General features: G+C 37.1%; 1 protein-coding gene across 2 annotated transcripts; it reads left to right on the top strand.

Annotated features, from left to right (window-relative positions):
• The first annotated feature begins 977 nt into the window (after window positions 1-977).
• NPSN13 (Putative plant snare 13) lies at window positions 978-14,557 on the top strand. 2 transcript variants are annotated; one of them, XM_022283168.2, is made up of 10 exons: window positions 978-1,488; window positions 2,352-2,444; window positions 2,660-2,753; window positions 3,742-3,779; window positions 11,739-11,833; window positions 13,347-13,426; window positions 13,502-13,558; window positions 13,670-13,762; window positions 13,874-13,938; window positions 14,116-14,557. In XM_022283168.2, exons 1-9 carry the CDS (start codon window positions 1,412-1,414, stop codon window positions 13,916-13,918), a joined length of 672 nt encoding a protein of 223 aa, XP_022138860.1. In that variant the 5' UTR covers window positions 978-1,411; the 3' UTR covers window positions 13,919-13,938; window positions 14,116-14,557. The 2 variants fall into 2 exon arrangements, with proteins under 2 accessions (XP_022138860.1, XP_022138859.1); XM_022283167.2 differs by having other exon boundaries at window positions 985-1,488; window positions 13,864-13,938.
• The last annotated feature ends 225 nt before the right edge of the window (window positions 14,558-14,782 follow it).

Raw genomic sequence — 14,782 nt, 5'->3', positions numbered from 1 at the left:
CTGAAGCGACAGGTGGTGTGTACAAAGGGTAGGGACGACATAGTCAACGTGAGCTGATGACTCGCGCATACTAGGAATTCTTCGTTGAAGACTAACCATTACAATTATCTATCCCCATCATGATGAAATTTTAGTGAAGTCTCTATCATGTTCTTAAGTTAATCACAGTAATGTTTCAATACTTAATCATTTTTTTTATATGCACATTTTTCGTCCACATCTTTTGTTATCAATAACAATATAAACCATAAAGTTCTTCGAATATAACACGTCCATTCAAAAAAAGAGTATAGAGCAAAAATGTACTTTCACTAGTAGTAGCTTGTAATGTGATTGCATATGATACCAAAATCCTAAATATTATATTAAATAATATATCATATCATATATGTTTAAACTATGATATAGTATGATATGCAATAGGTGCCTAAACTAAATTTAATCAAATTTAAAAAGTACTTTTCAACATTGAATAAAAATGTACTTTATAAAAACCCCAGATATTCAACCAATAGATTTGGTTCAAAACATATTTTGAAATTTGAAAGTGATTTGATTAAGTTGAAAAGATTGATTCAAATTTTGTAAAGAAAAAGATGGATATACCACTACTTGAAAATTTTGTTGAATAACAGATAAAGAATAAGTTAATCAAACAAAAGTTAACTAGTTAAAAAGTATTATAAACTCCTCACCCAACTTTGTTTGAACTAAAAAGAATATTGAAAAGGAGCAGGAGGGGAGGGACGATTGATTTGTAAAATTAGTCTTTATGAAAGAAGAAGAAGGGTTTTTGGTGTTTAATTTTGTATGTAATTTCTTTGATTTATCACGTGTTTAACTAAACTGATATTTATAATTGAAATATTGTTCTTGAAAATGTTGAAACTGAAGTATCTATTTACTTGTTATTATTTAAGAAGCCAAATGAGGAAGCTTTGCAGTGGTGAACCGTTGACAACCAAAGCGAAACGGAAAGAAGGCAGGCGCCGGGCAACAGCAAAGCAACATGCCACTCTGTTTTCTGCGCTTATTTCTAAAATTCTCATCCGCTAATTAATTAATGTGCAGTCTTATAACTTAATACCACATAATCAATTGCCAGCCTATCTCACACATTCTCTCTCTATCTCTCTCTCTGCTCCCCTTCCCTCGATCTTCTCCCTTTCCCTGAATGCGAGTTCTTCCGCTCCGCCTTCAATTTCGAATTGCCCTTCGCGTTCTTCGCTTCGCTCTGCCCTCTTACTTTTCACCATTCTTTCTGTTTCTTTGTACCAATCTAACTCTGCATCCGACTAGGGTTCAGATTGTTTCCTCTCCCCTCTCCTAAACCTTCCTCCATGCTTAGGTGAACCTAACACTACAGATGCAATAAACAGTCTGAATCATCGCAACTCACACTTCCGGCGAAATGGCCACCGGCTTGCAGATGAGTCCTCAGTTAGAGCAGATCCATGGTGAAATTCGTGACAATTTTCGGGCCCTTTCGTACGTTTTATTCACCTTGCCCTTAATTTGTATTGTTCTTTTTGTTATTATCTCTTCCTTGTGTTCCTGCTTTTCCTTTTCTATCTATGGCCCTATTCTTTTGTGTTAAACTCCCAACCACAGTTCACAGTAGATATTGCCCCATTCGATTATCAAATTTTTGAGTTTAGGTGCTTTAGATGTCTGGTTCGCTGACACTGAGACTTGTGTCCCTTCCCCGATCTTATTCCTCGTCGCAGTTTCCCACATACTTAATCTTGAGAATACATGACTGCTTGTTATCGAAAATTCTAGGATCCAACACCAGTGGAACTCCTTTGGGACTTGGTGGACTTTGGGCTCGTCTGACTATGTTTTTGTTTTTAAAGATGCTTATTTATTGAAACCTATTTTTATTTTGTCATCTAATCACAAAGCGTAGTTTTAAAAATACCTTGTTCTATTTTTGAAAATTGGGTACAATTTCTAAAGTATTTTTAAGCAGTGAAAAACTAAATCAGAAAATATAGGCTTAACTATTTTTCATTAGCTTAACTTTTGAAAACAGAATATTTTATACAAAGTTTAAATTTTAAATGGAATTTTAAGTAGATAAACTACCAAGAAGCGTTGGAGCTAATTAAAGTTTTGGTTCTCTAAAATTTTCAATTAAATTGGATGTCACTAGCTCTATGGGAATCTTAAGTCTGTATATAAGCCTACTTAAGCAGAGAAATTAATCATAAATTTGGAGGATTTGTGTGGTAATGCTGCAACATCACTTGAAGTTGAGATCATTTATTCAATATCAGCATTATGTTTTTGTCATATATATATCAGCATTATGAATTTATGATATCCGCTTGATTTGTACTTTCAATCAGAAATGGGTTCCAAAGACTGGATAAGATCAAAGATTCCAATAGACAAAGTAAGCAGTTGGAGGAGCTCACAGGAAAGATGAGGGAATGTAAGAGGTATGGAAAAACCAGAACATGGTTCTTTGAACATGTGGGAACTTATCTTGTTGCATTACAAAAAATTTGCAGCGTGCAAATTCATTTAGTTGCTGGCTGAACATATAAAACGAGTAAAATTAGAGTTGACTTGACATGCTTCCCAGTTTGCTTATGTTTTTTGAACTTTCAACAGTTCTGGTTTTATGCGTCATGAAACGAAGCTATTCTTGCAGGTTAATAAAAGATTTTGACCGTGAAATCAAGGATGAGGAGAGTAAAAATCCACCGGAAGTCAATAAGCAACTCAATGATGAGAAACAATCAATGGTTAGTTCATTGTCGTTTTATCTTTCAAACTTATCACAGGAATGCATGTAGTGAAGGAAATACTTGTTTGAAGTTTGATGGTTAGCAGCTTAAGTGAACCAATTTGCAGCAGTTTCGTTCAAGGTTGGGATTGATTTCTAAAATTACTGCATATTGCAGAGTGTAGCATAATGTATTTAGTATCAACAGGTTTAGGGTTCAGGATTTAGTATCATATGATACACTTTCCAATACATTTTCAGGGCTCATTTGACTCAGAATTCATAGGGGAATGAGATGCTTCAGGATATTGGATGTGTGTAATTGACTTTGCATGAGAGCTGTCTATAAGAATCTTTATTAGTTTGGATTAATTCCTTAACAAAACTGATGGGCTATTGGGCCTATTATTTACATTAAAGGAAGATCAAAGAGTGCCAAAGCGGTAGACAAGACTACCTAGCCAATTTGAAAGGGCTAGTTCACTACTACACAGGAGTACTGACCCAAAGTTTGAATGCCCTTTCTCATGACCCTCTGACAACATATTCCTCTCTTGCTTAACTAACTAACAAAACAAACAAGGTTAACTTCCTTTTTTGCCCTTTCTGGTATAAATATTTACAATTGGAGGTCTAACATTGCTCATGGTTAAGCAATAGCTTGCCCTCAAGGTGGTGAAAGCGTATATGTAAAAATCTGTCTTGCCTCCCTTACTCATGTTAGAACAATACTTGATTCTGAGGATTTTATATAGTCTCATGTTGCTTGGCTGATGAAAGCGTATATGTCAAAATCTGTCTTCCCTCTCTCAAGTATTAGGAATTTGTAACCAACTTTCCTTTAGAAATTGATAATTTTGTCTATGCCCTTTGAGTTACATATATCACATATTGATATTGCAAGATGGAATTTTGGCCTCCTTTATTATTTCTCATTGGACACTTGTGTCTACAGTGGTTTTAAATTTTAATTGATTATGTGCTTATTACAATATTTTAATTTGCAGATCAAAGAGCTGAATTCATTTGTTGCATTAAGGAAAACGTAAGTCTTCAGTCCTCCCATACATTTTCTCAGAATAGGGTACAAGTTAAGTATATTATTAAAAGTTCTTCGCAAAAAGGGAAAAAAAAAGAGTAATTCTTGCCTGAGATTGAAAGTTGTAGCTAAGAAACAAATTTTCCCTCAAGGGGAAATATTATATGTTTCGATTTCTAGGATGTGGGTGGGAAATATATATGCCCTGCCTTAACCTTGACCCTTCCCAATTTTGTACATATTGGATAATTAGTGGAAGCTTGGTTTTCCAATGAAAATGGCAAAACCTTTTAATCCATATATTAGTGAAATCTTCAATATATTTATGTAAAACTATTTTATTTTTAACAAATCCAAAAATAGGTAATTAATTCTTTGAGCTTCTAATATTTATGTTTTTCTCTTAAGTTTATTGAAATTTATATATAAAATAAATGGGCAACGTGGCCTGGCAAAAACACTAATTATTGTTTGTGGTCTTCATAAGATTGCCTCTATTTCTCTACTGAATGGGAAATGGCAAGAATGGGGCAAAAAGAAAAAAAAAGAAAGAGCAAGACAAAGATGGGGAATGCGTTATTGATCTTACCTTGTTTTATTGGCATCCATAGTTGTAAGAGTGTGTACGCATTAGTTGCATGCAAGGTGGTTGCAAGGATTTTGGCTGATGTTTGAAGAGAGTACTCCCCTCCTCAGATCCTGCAATCAAATTGAATTTCTACTAAAACGATAAACCATAATCATTGATTTTATTTTGATAGCAGAAGAAGCTGCCAATGACAAAAGAAAAGCAAGGAATAGGGGTAGGTGTCCATCATGTAGATGTTAAAAAGCTTATTATATATATGGTAGGCTGGAAATTCGTAGCCCATGTTTGAAAGGGAACTAAAGTTTTTGGGATGTAAATCGGACGTATTTTGGGATGTAAATCAGGAACCAAGTTTTTCATTTAGGGAACTAAAGGAACGTTAGAAGTTTTAAGAAAATTGGATGAATTCAGGTGGTTTACCAAGCAGATTGAGGGAGGAAATATTAAAAGTTTGGTGTAACAAAAAGGAAGGGGTTGAATAAGTTGTTTGGACTTCTCAGGGTTTAGGGAGAAAGAATAAACCTTTGGCCTTCCATTTAATGGCACTAGTTGATCATAATTCACAGCATGTGCAAAATCCAAAACGTCCTCCTCCAACCTGTCTTTAGAGTCTGCTTTACCTACCTCATTTAATGAGTGTGCAGCTTGGAGTTCTTTCTCTTCTAAGGAATTGGATAAAAAGGAGGTTTGGGACTCTTCACCTTCAAAGCATGTCTCTTCATCCCCAATCACCATTTTGATGCATTTTAAATCCAATATGTTAGAAAAATTACCGAGATTGAGAATGAATGCTTCTTCTTCCTCAGGGGGTTTCAAATTGCAACAATCTTTAACTCTTACCAAGGCACTCCCCAAAAGAGGGTCTTTGATTTCAATCTCAGTAGGGAGAAAGTGGTGTAGACCAAGAAGAAAAAAAACTCTGAAATTTCTTGTTACCCAAAACAGAGAGGCGGGCTGGCTTTTATAAGCTGGCAGCCCAACTAACAACTAACTAACTAATTCTTTAACAGATGGTTTTAAATGTAAATGGCTAACGGCTATAAAACGGTAACTAAGAGTTACTTCAAATTACCTCCCTCTAAGAAAAAACTCGTCCTCGAGTTTGGCTAGCTAGGGCAAACGCATCCTCAGCTTTATAGTCATAGATATCTGCTACATTGAAGATGGGAGTTATGCGAAGGTCTTCTGGTAGATTCACTTTGCATGCATTATCACCATACTTGTGAAGTATCTCAAATGGACCGATCTTCTTGTTGCTTGAGTTTGTTGTAGGTTCCTTTAGGAAAGCGGGATTTCTTTAAGTACACCATGACTAGGTCCCCCACTTCAAATGTCTTCTGTTGTCTATGTGTGTCTGCTGCAGTTTTGTAGGATGCCGCCGCTTTGGTGAGGTGTTTTGTCACTTCTTTATGCAAGTCCACAATTCGTTCGACCATTAGTTCCGCCTCCTGATTAAGATCAATAGAAGATGGTAAGTTAGCGAGATCCACAGTTAGTCTAGGAAGTTTTGTATAAACGATCTCAAATGGGGACTTCCCTGTGGATCGATTGTGCATATGATTGTAGGCAAATTCAGCTTGTGCCAATGTGAGATCTCATTGCTTTGGTTTAGATCCCCCTAAGCAGCGTATAAGGTTTCCCAAAGTTCTATTTGTAACCTCCGTTTGGCCATCCGTTTTAGGATGGCTAGTTGTGCTAAATCTCAAATCGGTATTAAATTTTTTCCACAACGTTTTCCAAAAGTGGCTCAAGAATTTTACATCCCGATCTGAAACAATTGTTTTTGGTATGCCGTGTAGTCTTACTATTTCCCGAAAGAAAAGATTAGCAATATAAAGAGCATGCGATGTCTTTTTAAAAGGTAGGAAATGAGACATCTTACTAAAGCGATCCACAACGACTAATATTGAGTCATAGCCTCGTTGTGTTTTGGGCAATCCGAGGATAAAATCCATTGAGAGATCTTCCCATATGGATTGAGGGATTGGGAGAGGAGTGTAGAGCCCGGTATTCTGAGATTGCCCCTTAGCCGTCTGGCATATAAGGCAGCGGCTCACAAAATTGTTAATGTCTTTCCTTAACTGCTTGTGAGGCCGCTAAGGCATAGGTTTCGTCACGGCCCAAGTGGCCGGCCAAGCCTCCACTGTGTAAATCTTTTATTAAGGTTTCCCTCAATGATGTGTGTGGTATACACAATCGATCACCCTTAAAAAGATAGCCATCGAGAATATGAAAATCATTGGTGTTAACATGGTCGGTGCACTTGGTCTAGATATCCCGAAGTCACAATCAGTTTCGTATGTAGAAGGTAGCTGCTCAAATGCAATAACTTGTCCTGATAGAATGGTCAATAGGATAGTTTTTCTACTAAGGGTGTTGGCCACTTTATTAGTTGTACCAGCCTTATGTTTTATAACAAAATCAAATTTCTACATAAATGCAATCCAACGGGCATACATCCGATTAATGGTTTTTTGAGTTTGGATATATTTAAGTGAAAAGTGATCGGTAAAAAGTATAAAGTCTTTCCCAATAAGATAGTGTTCCCATTGTTTTAAGGCTCTAATTAATGCATATAGTTCTTGTTCATAGGTGCACCATTTTTGTCTAGGAGGGGTGAGTTTTTCACTAAAGTACTCAATAGGTTGTCCGTTTTGGGCTAACACAGCACCAATACCTATGCCGGATGCATCAACGGCCACTTCAAAAGGGTGAGAAAAATCTGGTAAAGCCAAAACTGGTGTAGAGCTTAATTTGTCTTTTAGGGTGTTGAAACTAGTAGTCTGTTCTATATCCCAAAAAAATTTTCCCTTTTTTAAACAATCAGTGAGAGGTGCAGCAATTGTGCTAAAGTGTTTGATAAACTTGTGGTAGAAGGAGACTAATCCAAAAAAACATTAAATATCTCTAACCGAAGTTGGTATTGGCCACTATTGGATGGCTAGAACTTTAGAGGGATCAACAGAAATTCCAAATTGTGTGATATAAAAGCCAAGGAATGCTATCTCAGTGGTCATGAACGAACATTTAGCTAAATTAATTTGCAGTTGGTGTTCATGTAATGTGGAAAAAAGTGTCCTAAGATGTTCTAAATGTTGTAATGTGGAAAAAAGTGTCCTAAAATGTTCTAAATGTTCTACTTCAGTTTTACTATAAACCAAGATGTCGTCAAAGTAAACTACAATGAAATTGTTAAGATAGGGATGTAGTACCTGATTCATCAAGCGCATAAACGTACTTGGGGCGTTGGACAACCCAAATGGCATAACAAGCCATTCAAAGAGACCTCCATTAGTTTTGAAGGCTGTTTTCCACTCATCATCGGGTCGTATGCGTATTTGGTGGTATCCACTTTTGAGATCTACCTTAGAGAATAGATGAGCACCGCTAAGTTGGTCTAATAGATCAGACAAACGAGGTATAGGGAAGCAGTATTTTATTGTAATTTTATTGATAGCACGACTGTCCACGCACATTGGCCAAGAATCGTCTTTTTTAAGAGCAAGCAAGACGGGGACAACGCAAGGACTAAGACTAGGTCTGATATGACCCTTGAGTAAAAGTTCATCCACTTGATCAAGTAAAATTTGATACTCCTTGGGGCTCATTCTATAATGTGGCAAATGTGGTAAAGAAGAGCTAGGATGAAAATCTATGCAATGTTGAATGTCCCGTAAGGGTGGTAATCCCGTAGGGTCTTTAGTTAGATCAGCAAAGTCTTTTAGGAGTTGTTGAATGATGGGGTGGTGAGGAGTAGGTTGAGGTAAGGAAGCGTCCCCTTTAACTACCAAGGCCCATACCATAGGATCCCTTTTCTCTAAAAAGGTTTTCCCATTGATTATGGAAAATAGCTGTTTAGGAGCAGGAGATGTATCTTTCTTGGACTTAACATCCATATTGGAAGGGAGGAGAACAATTTTCTTGCCCATCCAAGTAAATTCGTAAATATTGTCACGACCTCTATGTAATGCTTGGAGGTCATATTGCCAAGGGCGTCCCAACAAAATGTGGAAAGCATCCATATTCAATACATCACATATAACTTGATCCTTATATTGATTACCAATGGATAAAGGTATCGTGCAAACAGAATTTATTTGCGCCTCACCCCCTTTTCGGATCCAAGAGACCTTATAGGGGTTAGGGTGAGGATCAACCTTGAGATTTAAAGCTGTCACCAACCTTTGTGAAACCATATTCTCACAACTGCCACTGTCTATGATCACGTTGCAAATTTTCCCGTTTACAGTGCAACGAGTTCGAAAAAGGTAACGTCGTTGATTAACATTTTCTACCTTTGGAGCAAGGAGAACTCTTTGAAGGACACAGTTAATAGGTTCACCATCATCAGGTTCAACATAGCAGTATCATCCTCATCAAGAAGTTCGGGTTCTTGATCATCTTGATCGTCCTCATCAACTAATGCCAAGGCTCGTCGTCGAGGGCATTCGTTGGACAGATGGCCCACCTTCCCACATCTAAAGCATTTCCCAAGAGTAGGTCTAATATATTGATTATTACCTCGTTTAGTTGTAGAATCCGTAGGTTTGGGAGGAGGCACAACTTTAGGAGCATCATTGATCTTTAAAGCAGTAGAGGTTGAAGGACCACCCGAAGTTAAAGATTTGTTAGTATCCATACCTGATGTCTTAGTAAGATGTTGTTTATCCCAAGTAGCTCGTCGAAAAGGAGGCTTCAACTGTTTCCTTTCTAGCTTTGCTTCAACTTTGGTAGCCACAGAAATAGCCTCAGTGAGTAATCCATCAAGAAAGCATGCAATTTTATAGTCTTTTTTTTTCAGCCAAGTTGGTGTGAGCGCCCAAGCGGTGAAACTCCTCAGTATAGTCAGCGACGGTTTTACTGCCTTGACGACATTGCTGGTACTGCTGATATAACATCTGCTCGAAATTGGCCAGTAGAAAACGCCCGCGCATAAGGCGTAGCATGCGGGGCCAGCTTCGAATGGGGCGCTTGCCAAGGTGCCGGCGGTTGATGTCAAGTTGCTCTGACCAAGTCGAGGCACCCGATTGTAAACGGAAAACCACCAACTTAACCTTCTTATCCTCTGGTGTTCCCGTGTAATCAAAAAAATTCTCAACATTCTTGACCCAGTCCAAGAATGCTTCTACGTTCATTTTATCATTGAACGTAGGGAAATCAATCTTCATACGGAAATCAGTTCGGACCCCTCCCCTTTTCTGACGTTCTCCATGATCGACACGGGGATTCTCACGAAAAAAGTCATCCTCCCCTTCCGAAGAATCTGAATCTTGGACTCTCAATTGCAAATCTTGACCCCCTACGACCGTACCCATCCATGTTTCTTGCACGATTAGGAGTTGGTGATCTGTTTCTTGGTCTTTCTTGGAGTTGTCCTCCTCGATTTGCGTTGCCCTGATTCCTTAAGTCCATTAGCAGGCGTTCTTACTCCACGGTGATGATCAACTCTAGCTGTCGTCCAACATTCTCTAGTAGTTCATGGATACTAGGCACGTTCGTCCTTACTTCTCCCAGTGAATCTTCCACAAGCATCAAGCGACTAGTGGGTTTTTTGGGAGATAAAATTTGTTTTGCCGAAGGGTCTCCTGCAAGTCCCTTCCCAGAAGCCTCTGTGTTCTTCCCCATTATCAGGTCTCCAAACTCGTTTAGAGTGCTCTGATACCAAATTTGGTGTAGACCAAGAAGAAAGAAACTCTGAAATTTCTTATTACCCAAAACAGAGAGGCGGGCTGGCTTTTATAAGCTGGCAGCCCAACTAACAACTAACTAACTAATTCTTTAACAGATGGTTTTAAATGTAAATGGCTAACGGCTATAAAACGGTAACTAAGAGTTACATCGGACAGGCATATAAATTCTTCTTCACCTCTACTCTGTACAAATTGATTCACAATTTAACATGTTCAAAGTCTGACAGGAACAATCAACCAATCCACGAAATGACTTCAGAGAGCTTCGAAGCAGCTGCGATCGCAATAACTTAAAGGTAGATTCAAAATGTCAATCCATCCGCCATAACCTATCACATTCTCGAGTTTGCTATGCTTAATGTCAGACCAGTTCTCTAATTTTACGTGGAAGGGACCAATTTTCTTCCATTTTCCTTGGACTCCCAGACCTTTTATGGACCTTTCCATCCTCCATTTTTAACCGAGCATTATCGGTCGGATTAACTCAACATTCAATCTCGAAATGTTGCTTCAAAGCAGTAGCAATCTCCTTCCAATTATCAAGAATTTCAGTCCATTTCAACCACATCTCTTTCTTTTTTTAACCCAAAAGCCCCGATGAGCTTTTTTTCTAAATGAAAAAGAGTCATCTTCTTCTCCTTCTGACTTAAGAGATTGTCGTGAAATATCCTTGGCTGTAGAACGCGGGGCATCAGACCTTTGCCGGACATCAGCCAACATCAGTCATTTTCAGTGGATGAGAGATAGAATCCTTTATCATTTCACAAAAGACTAACCACCCTCCTTTTTTCTGACCAAGGGACCACAATTCTTCCTTTCATGCCGGATTTAGGGATCAGAATACATTCGAAACAGCAACCTTGCTTGTTTAAACTTTTCATAAGTCTACAAATACCAAACTCACCCTTTGCTTGTCTGAAAAATTAACTCTCAACAGATGATGCATCAAATCCACGATAACCTCTTTGAACCAAGATAATTGCTTCTTGTTGAGTGAAATATGAAATTGCCGGTTATTGAACATTTCTTCGAACTTGAAAAAACCTTTCGGCAAAGAATGAATATTTTAATGCATGTATTTAATTTATTTGGAGCTATTAGAGCGGGAACCACTTTTTGCTCTCATTTCAAACATTTTTTATTATTGGAATTCCTTGATTGGAGTTTGCCAAAAGATTTTGGAGCGACGAAGTGACAGGAGAGGATTTGTTTGCAACGCGACAACTCCTTGAAACCATGATTCAAAATCTCGTGAAATGTGATGAACATTGCATCTTTGAATATTTTATGTCTCTTTTCATTTATTAATGAAAAGTTCATTTCTTGTTAAAAAAACAAATAAGCACCCAAATCCTAGTTGCTTGTTCTACTAGGCTTTGTAATTATTCCCCCTTGTAATTTACTTGTTGGAGATGGGTGTGGGGGAATCTTAATTTTGTCAAATCTTTTCACTACATTAACGACAAGTGTTTCCTATTAAAAAAGGACAAAGGTGTAAAAAATAAATCAGTTAGATTTCAATCTTGTCTAACGTTGTCCAGCTGCTGGAATCATTAGTTCTCTTTTTTCAACGATTGAATGTGGTTCACATAATTAAGCATATTCAATGGTTTTCTCTTATCATTATTTTGGAACCGAATTGCTTGAGGCTTGGGTTTTAATGTTTTATTGCTGAATGAATTACAGGTACATGAATAGTCTTGGTAATAAGAGGGTTGAGCTATTTGATGAGGGAGGTGTAAGTGAGCCTACAGCTGATGATAATATTCAGATGGCCTCATGTAAGACTATATTTTTCATATTCATAGGCATTCATATAAAAAAATTCCCATGTCGCCTATAGGAGGGACTACCAGTATTTGCTCCAGAGGGAAGTACATCTAGGACTTTCCTGTTAAAGATAAAATTGTAAAATTAAGCTTATAATGTAAGAATGTGTGTGGAGCAAGGTTCTAATGAATTTTTTTTCTTTAAAATAAAATGTTTTAAGCAAGGTTGTTAGATCTTGAATCCACTTTTTCTTCTTATTTTTATTAAAAGAGTATAGTATCTTTTATAGTATCTTTTATACGTATAATGGAGTAGTTACTACTGCTCTTAAAGTTACGTTGGGCTACCTCATGCGGCAATGGATGAGGTGTGAATCCCCCAGCAGCAAACCAAGGCAATTTGCTTGGATCACCCTTTGGTTGCTTTTTGCACTTTAATGAAGATAGACACTCTTCAAGGTCTATCAATATTGAAAAAGCCAATTGAAAGGTTTTTTATGGGTGTCTGGAGTTTGGAGAGGTTTGCGTTGTGGTGGGATGCAGGTTTGAATGCATCCCTTAGGGTCTCTGTTATCTGACTTCAGTGATTATTTTTGTCTTCCATTCTTTTGAAATATTTGTAGTTAGCTTTTTTTTTTTGGCTGCTTTTGTCATAGGCTTTCCTCTTTTTGTATTGTACTTAGTGTATTCTTTCATTTTTCTTAAAGATAGCTAGTTTTTTTTATTAAAAAAAATATATGTTCCACTGGAGTATTTTTTTTCTCTTTCATTTTTTCTTAAAACCAAAGAGATTTTTTTTTTTTTGGGGGTAAGAAACAAGTATTTCAAACAATTAATCAAATTGAAACAATTCCACGTCTAATCAACCTTTTTTTCCTTTGACCAACATGCCCTTTTCTCCATTAACCTATTACCACCAGAAAAGAATATCAATGCCCATATTTTATGTAATGGTATAATGCATCTTATCCTCAATTAGCAATATGTAACTATATCTTTTTTCTTCTAAAGATTTGTGCATTACTCCGCCTACCTTTTCTCCCCCTGTCGTCTCCAAGCAAGAAATAAATGCTTCTTGGTTCTCTAAAGTACTGTTTTCTTTACTTTTACATTCTCTTTTTAGCTTAATGTTGTTATACAAGCATGTTTTCCCCTACCATCCTTTTCCATCATATATGTTCCCTTCTCCATCATACATGTTCCCTTTTCGCTTCTTTCTTGCCTTAATTTGCATGTCCTTGTTGATTCTTAATCTTCACCTTTTGAGTACATTTCTGCATCAGATAATACAGCAAGTTTTCTAATGTTTTGAGAACTTCTTGTCACTGAATTGTGAAACGGGGTAGTGACAAAAAGTTGTCTTCATACCCCCTTTCTAATTTATTTATTTAGTTGTCTTGTCACTGAATGAGGTAGTAAAGTAAGCAATTAAAGTTAAAAAGTGTCGAGTATCTTCTATTTGATATGCTTGGAATTCCAGGATTATGTATTTTTCTCATTCTATTGGCATGCCTTTGTGCTGTAGCAATGACAAATCAAGAACTTATTGATGCTGGGAAGAAGACAATGGATGAGACCGATCAGGCTATTGAACGCACTCAAAAGGTGAAGAATTACTCGAAACATGTGAGCTTTCTCGTTTCTAGCCCCTCTGTTCTGATGCTTAACTTCGATCTATAGGTGGTTGAACAAACTATTGAAGTGGGAACTCAAACTGCTGTTACATTAAAAGGCCAAGTATGTTCCACGTTGAAATTACACCATTCGTTGAAAGCTTATTTCCTATCTAGCCTGATTACTAGATTTTTCACGGTATTCTTTTAACTTATCCCAATTAAAAATTTTCAGACTGAGCAAATGGGCCGTATAGTAAATGAGCTCGACACAATTAATTTTTCAATTAAGAAGGCTTCCCAGCTTGTGAAAGAAATTGGCAGACAGGTACGCGGAACTTATGCCTTCCACACACGATCCAAAATAAAAAATAAAAAATAAAAAATCAGCTTTCTTACTGGGACTAACCTCGCTCCCCCCTTTGAAAGGTTGCTACAGATAAATGCATCATGCTGTTTCTTTTCCTTATTGTCTGTGGAGTGATAGCAATTATTGTAGTTAAGGTAAATTCTGCAGTTCAGTTTTTTTACCACTCATCTTGAAGAACATTTCCGGATGTTGGTCATACTTTGACAAAAGAGGCCATGTACTGGAAGTTTATTCAAATTCGGTGTCTTTAGTATTGCAAAAGATGCACCACAAAGTGATTCTGATAACAAGTTTAATATACAAATTTTCAGATTGTGAACCCCAACAACAAAGATATCAGGGATATTCCTGGCTTGGCACCTCCAGCTCCCGCTAGGAGGCTTTTGTATCTGAGGACAACACCAGAACATTTTGAGTAAATTCTTCTTTTAGGAGTTGTAGGTTTTCTATGTTTGCTTATCTATTTCGATTAAATTCTTGTTTACGCATGGAAACATGCCGTTGTGAGAATTCATCTGCTTTCCTCGCGTGCATTCAATCTATTCTTGGCTGAGATGTGCATATAGCCTGTTTGTGATTTTGCTCTTTATTTCAAGAGATACTGCAGTGTGATCCTGTAAATGATTTACTTTGAGGTGATTCATTTCTTGCGAAATTTACCCCCACTTAACACTTGTACACTTGACAAATGTGCCTTATAGCATATAATTACACTCCTACTGCCCACTGGTTGATATTTACTTTATTCTTTTACCTCCTGTTTTTTTTTTTTTTTTATTAAAGCATAGACAGCTCTCGATCTTAAATGTGGAGTGATATTTATTTTATTTTTTACCTAAATATTCGAATAATACTTTGTTTACTGCCGAATTGTGAGAGGGAAGGGAAGCAATTGTCAACCGAACCTTTATTAACGGCCAAGTTGTCCACGGATCAATTACATGTCAGGATTACATGCAGACGAAGAGATTGTGGTGG

The sequence above is a fragment of the Momordica charantia genome (assembly GCF_013281855.1).
Source record: "Momordica charantia cultivar OHB3-1 chromosome 7 unlocalized genomic scaffold, Mcharantia_2.0 BLBB01000007.1, whole genome shotgun sequence".
NCBI lineage: Eukaryota > Viridiplantae > Streptophyta > Magnoliopsida > Cucurbitales > Cucurbitaceae > Momordica > Momordica charantia.
The sequence above is the reverse complement of the archived record's forward strand: the minus strand, read 5'-3'. Positions and strand labels throughout refer to the sequence as shown.

Coding starts and splice junctions, on each gene's coding strand:
- NPSN13 (XM_022283167.2), top strand. CDS start 1,412: ATGGCCACCGGCTTGCAGATGAGTCCTCAGTTAGAGCAGATCCATGGT. Junction 13,559..13,669: donor CTGTTACATTAAAAGGCCAA/GTATGTTCCACG, acceptor AAAAATTTTCAG/ACTGAGCAAATGGGCCGTAT. Junction 13,939..14,115: donor TAGCAATTATTGTAGTTAAG/GTAAATTCTGCA, acceptor ACAAATTTTCAG/ATTGTGAACCCCAACAACAA.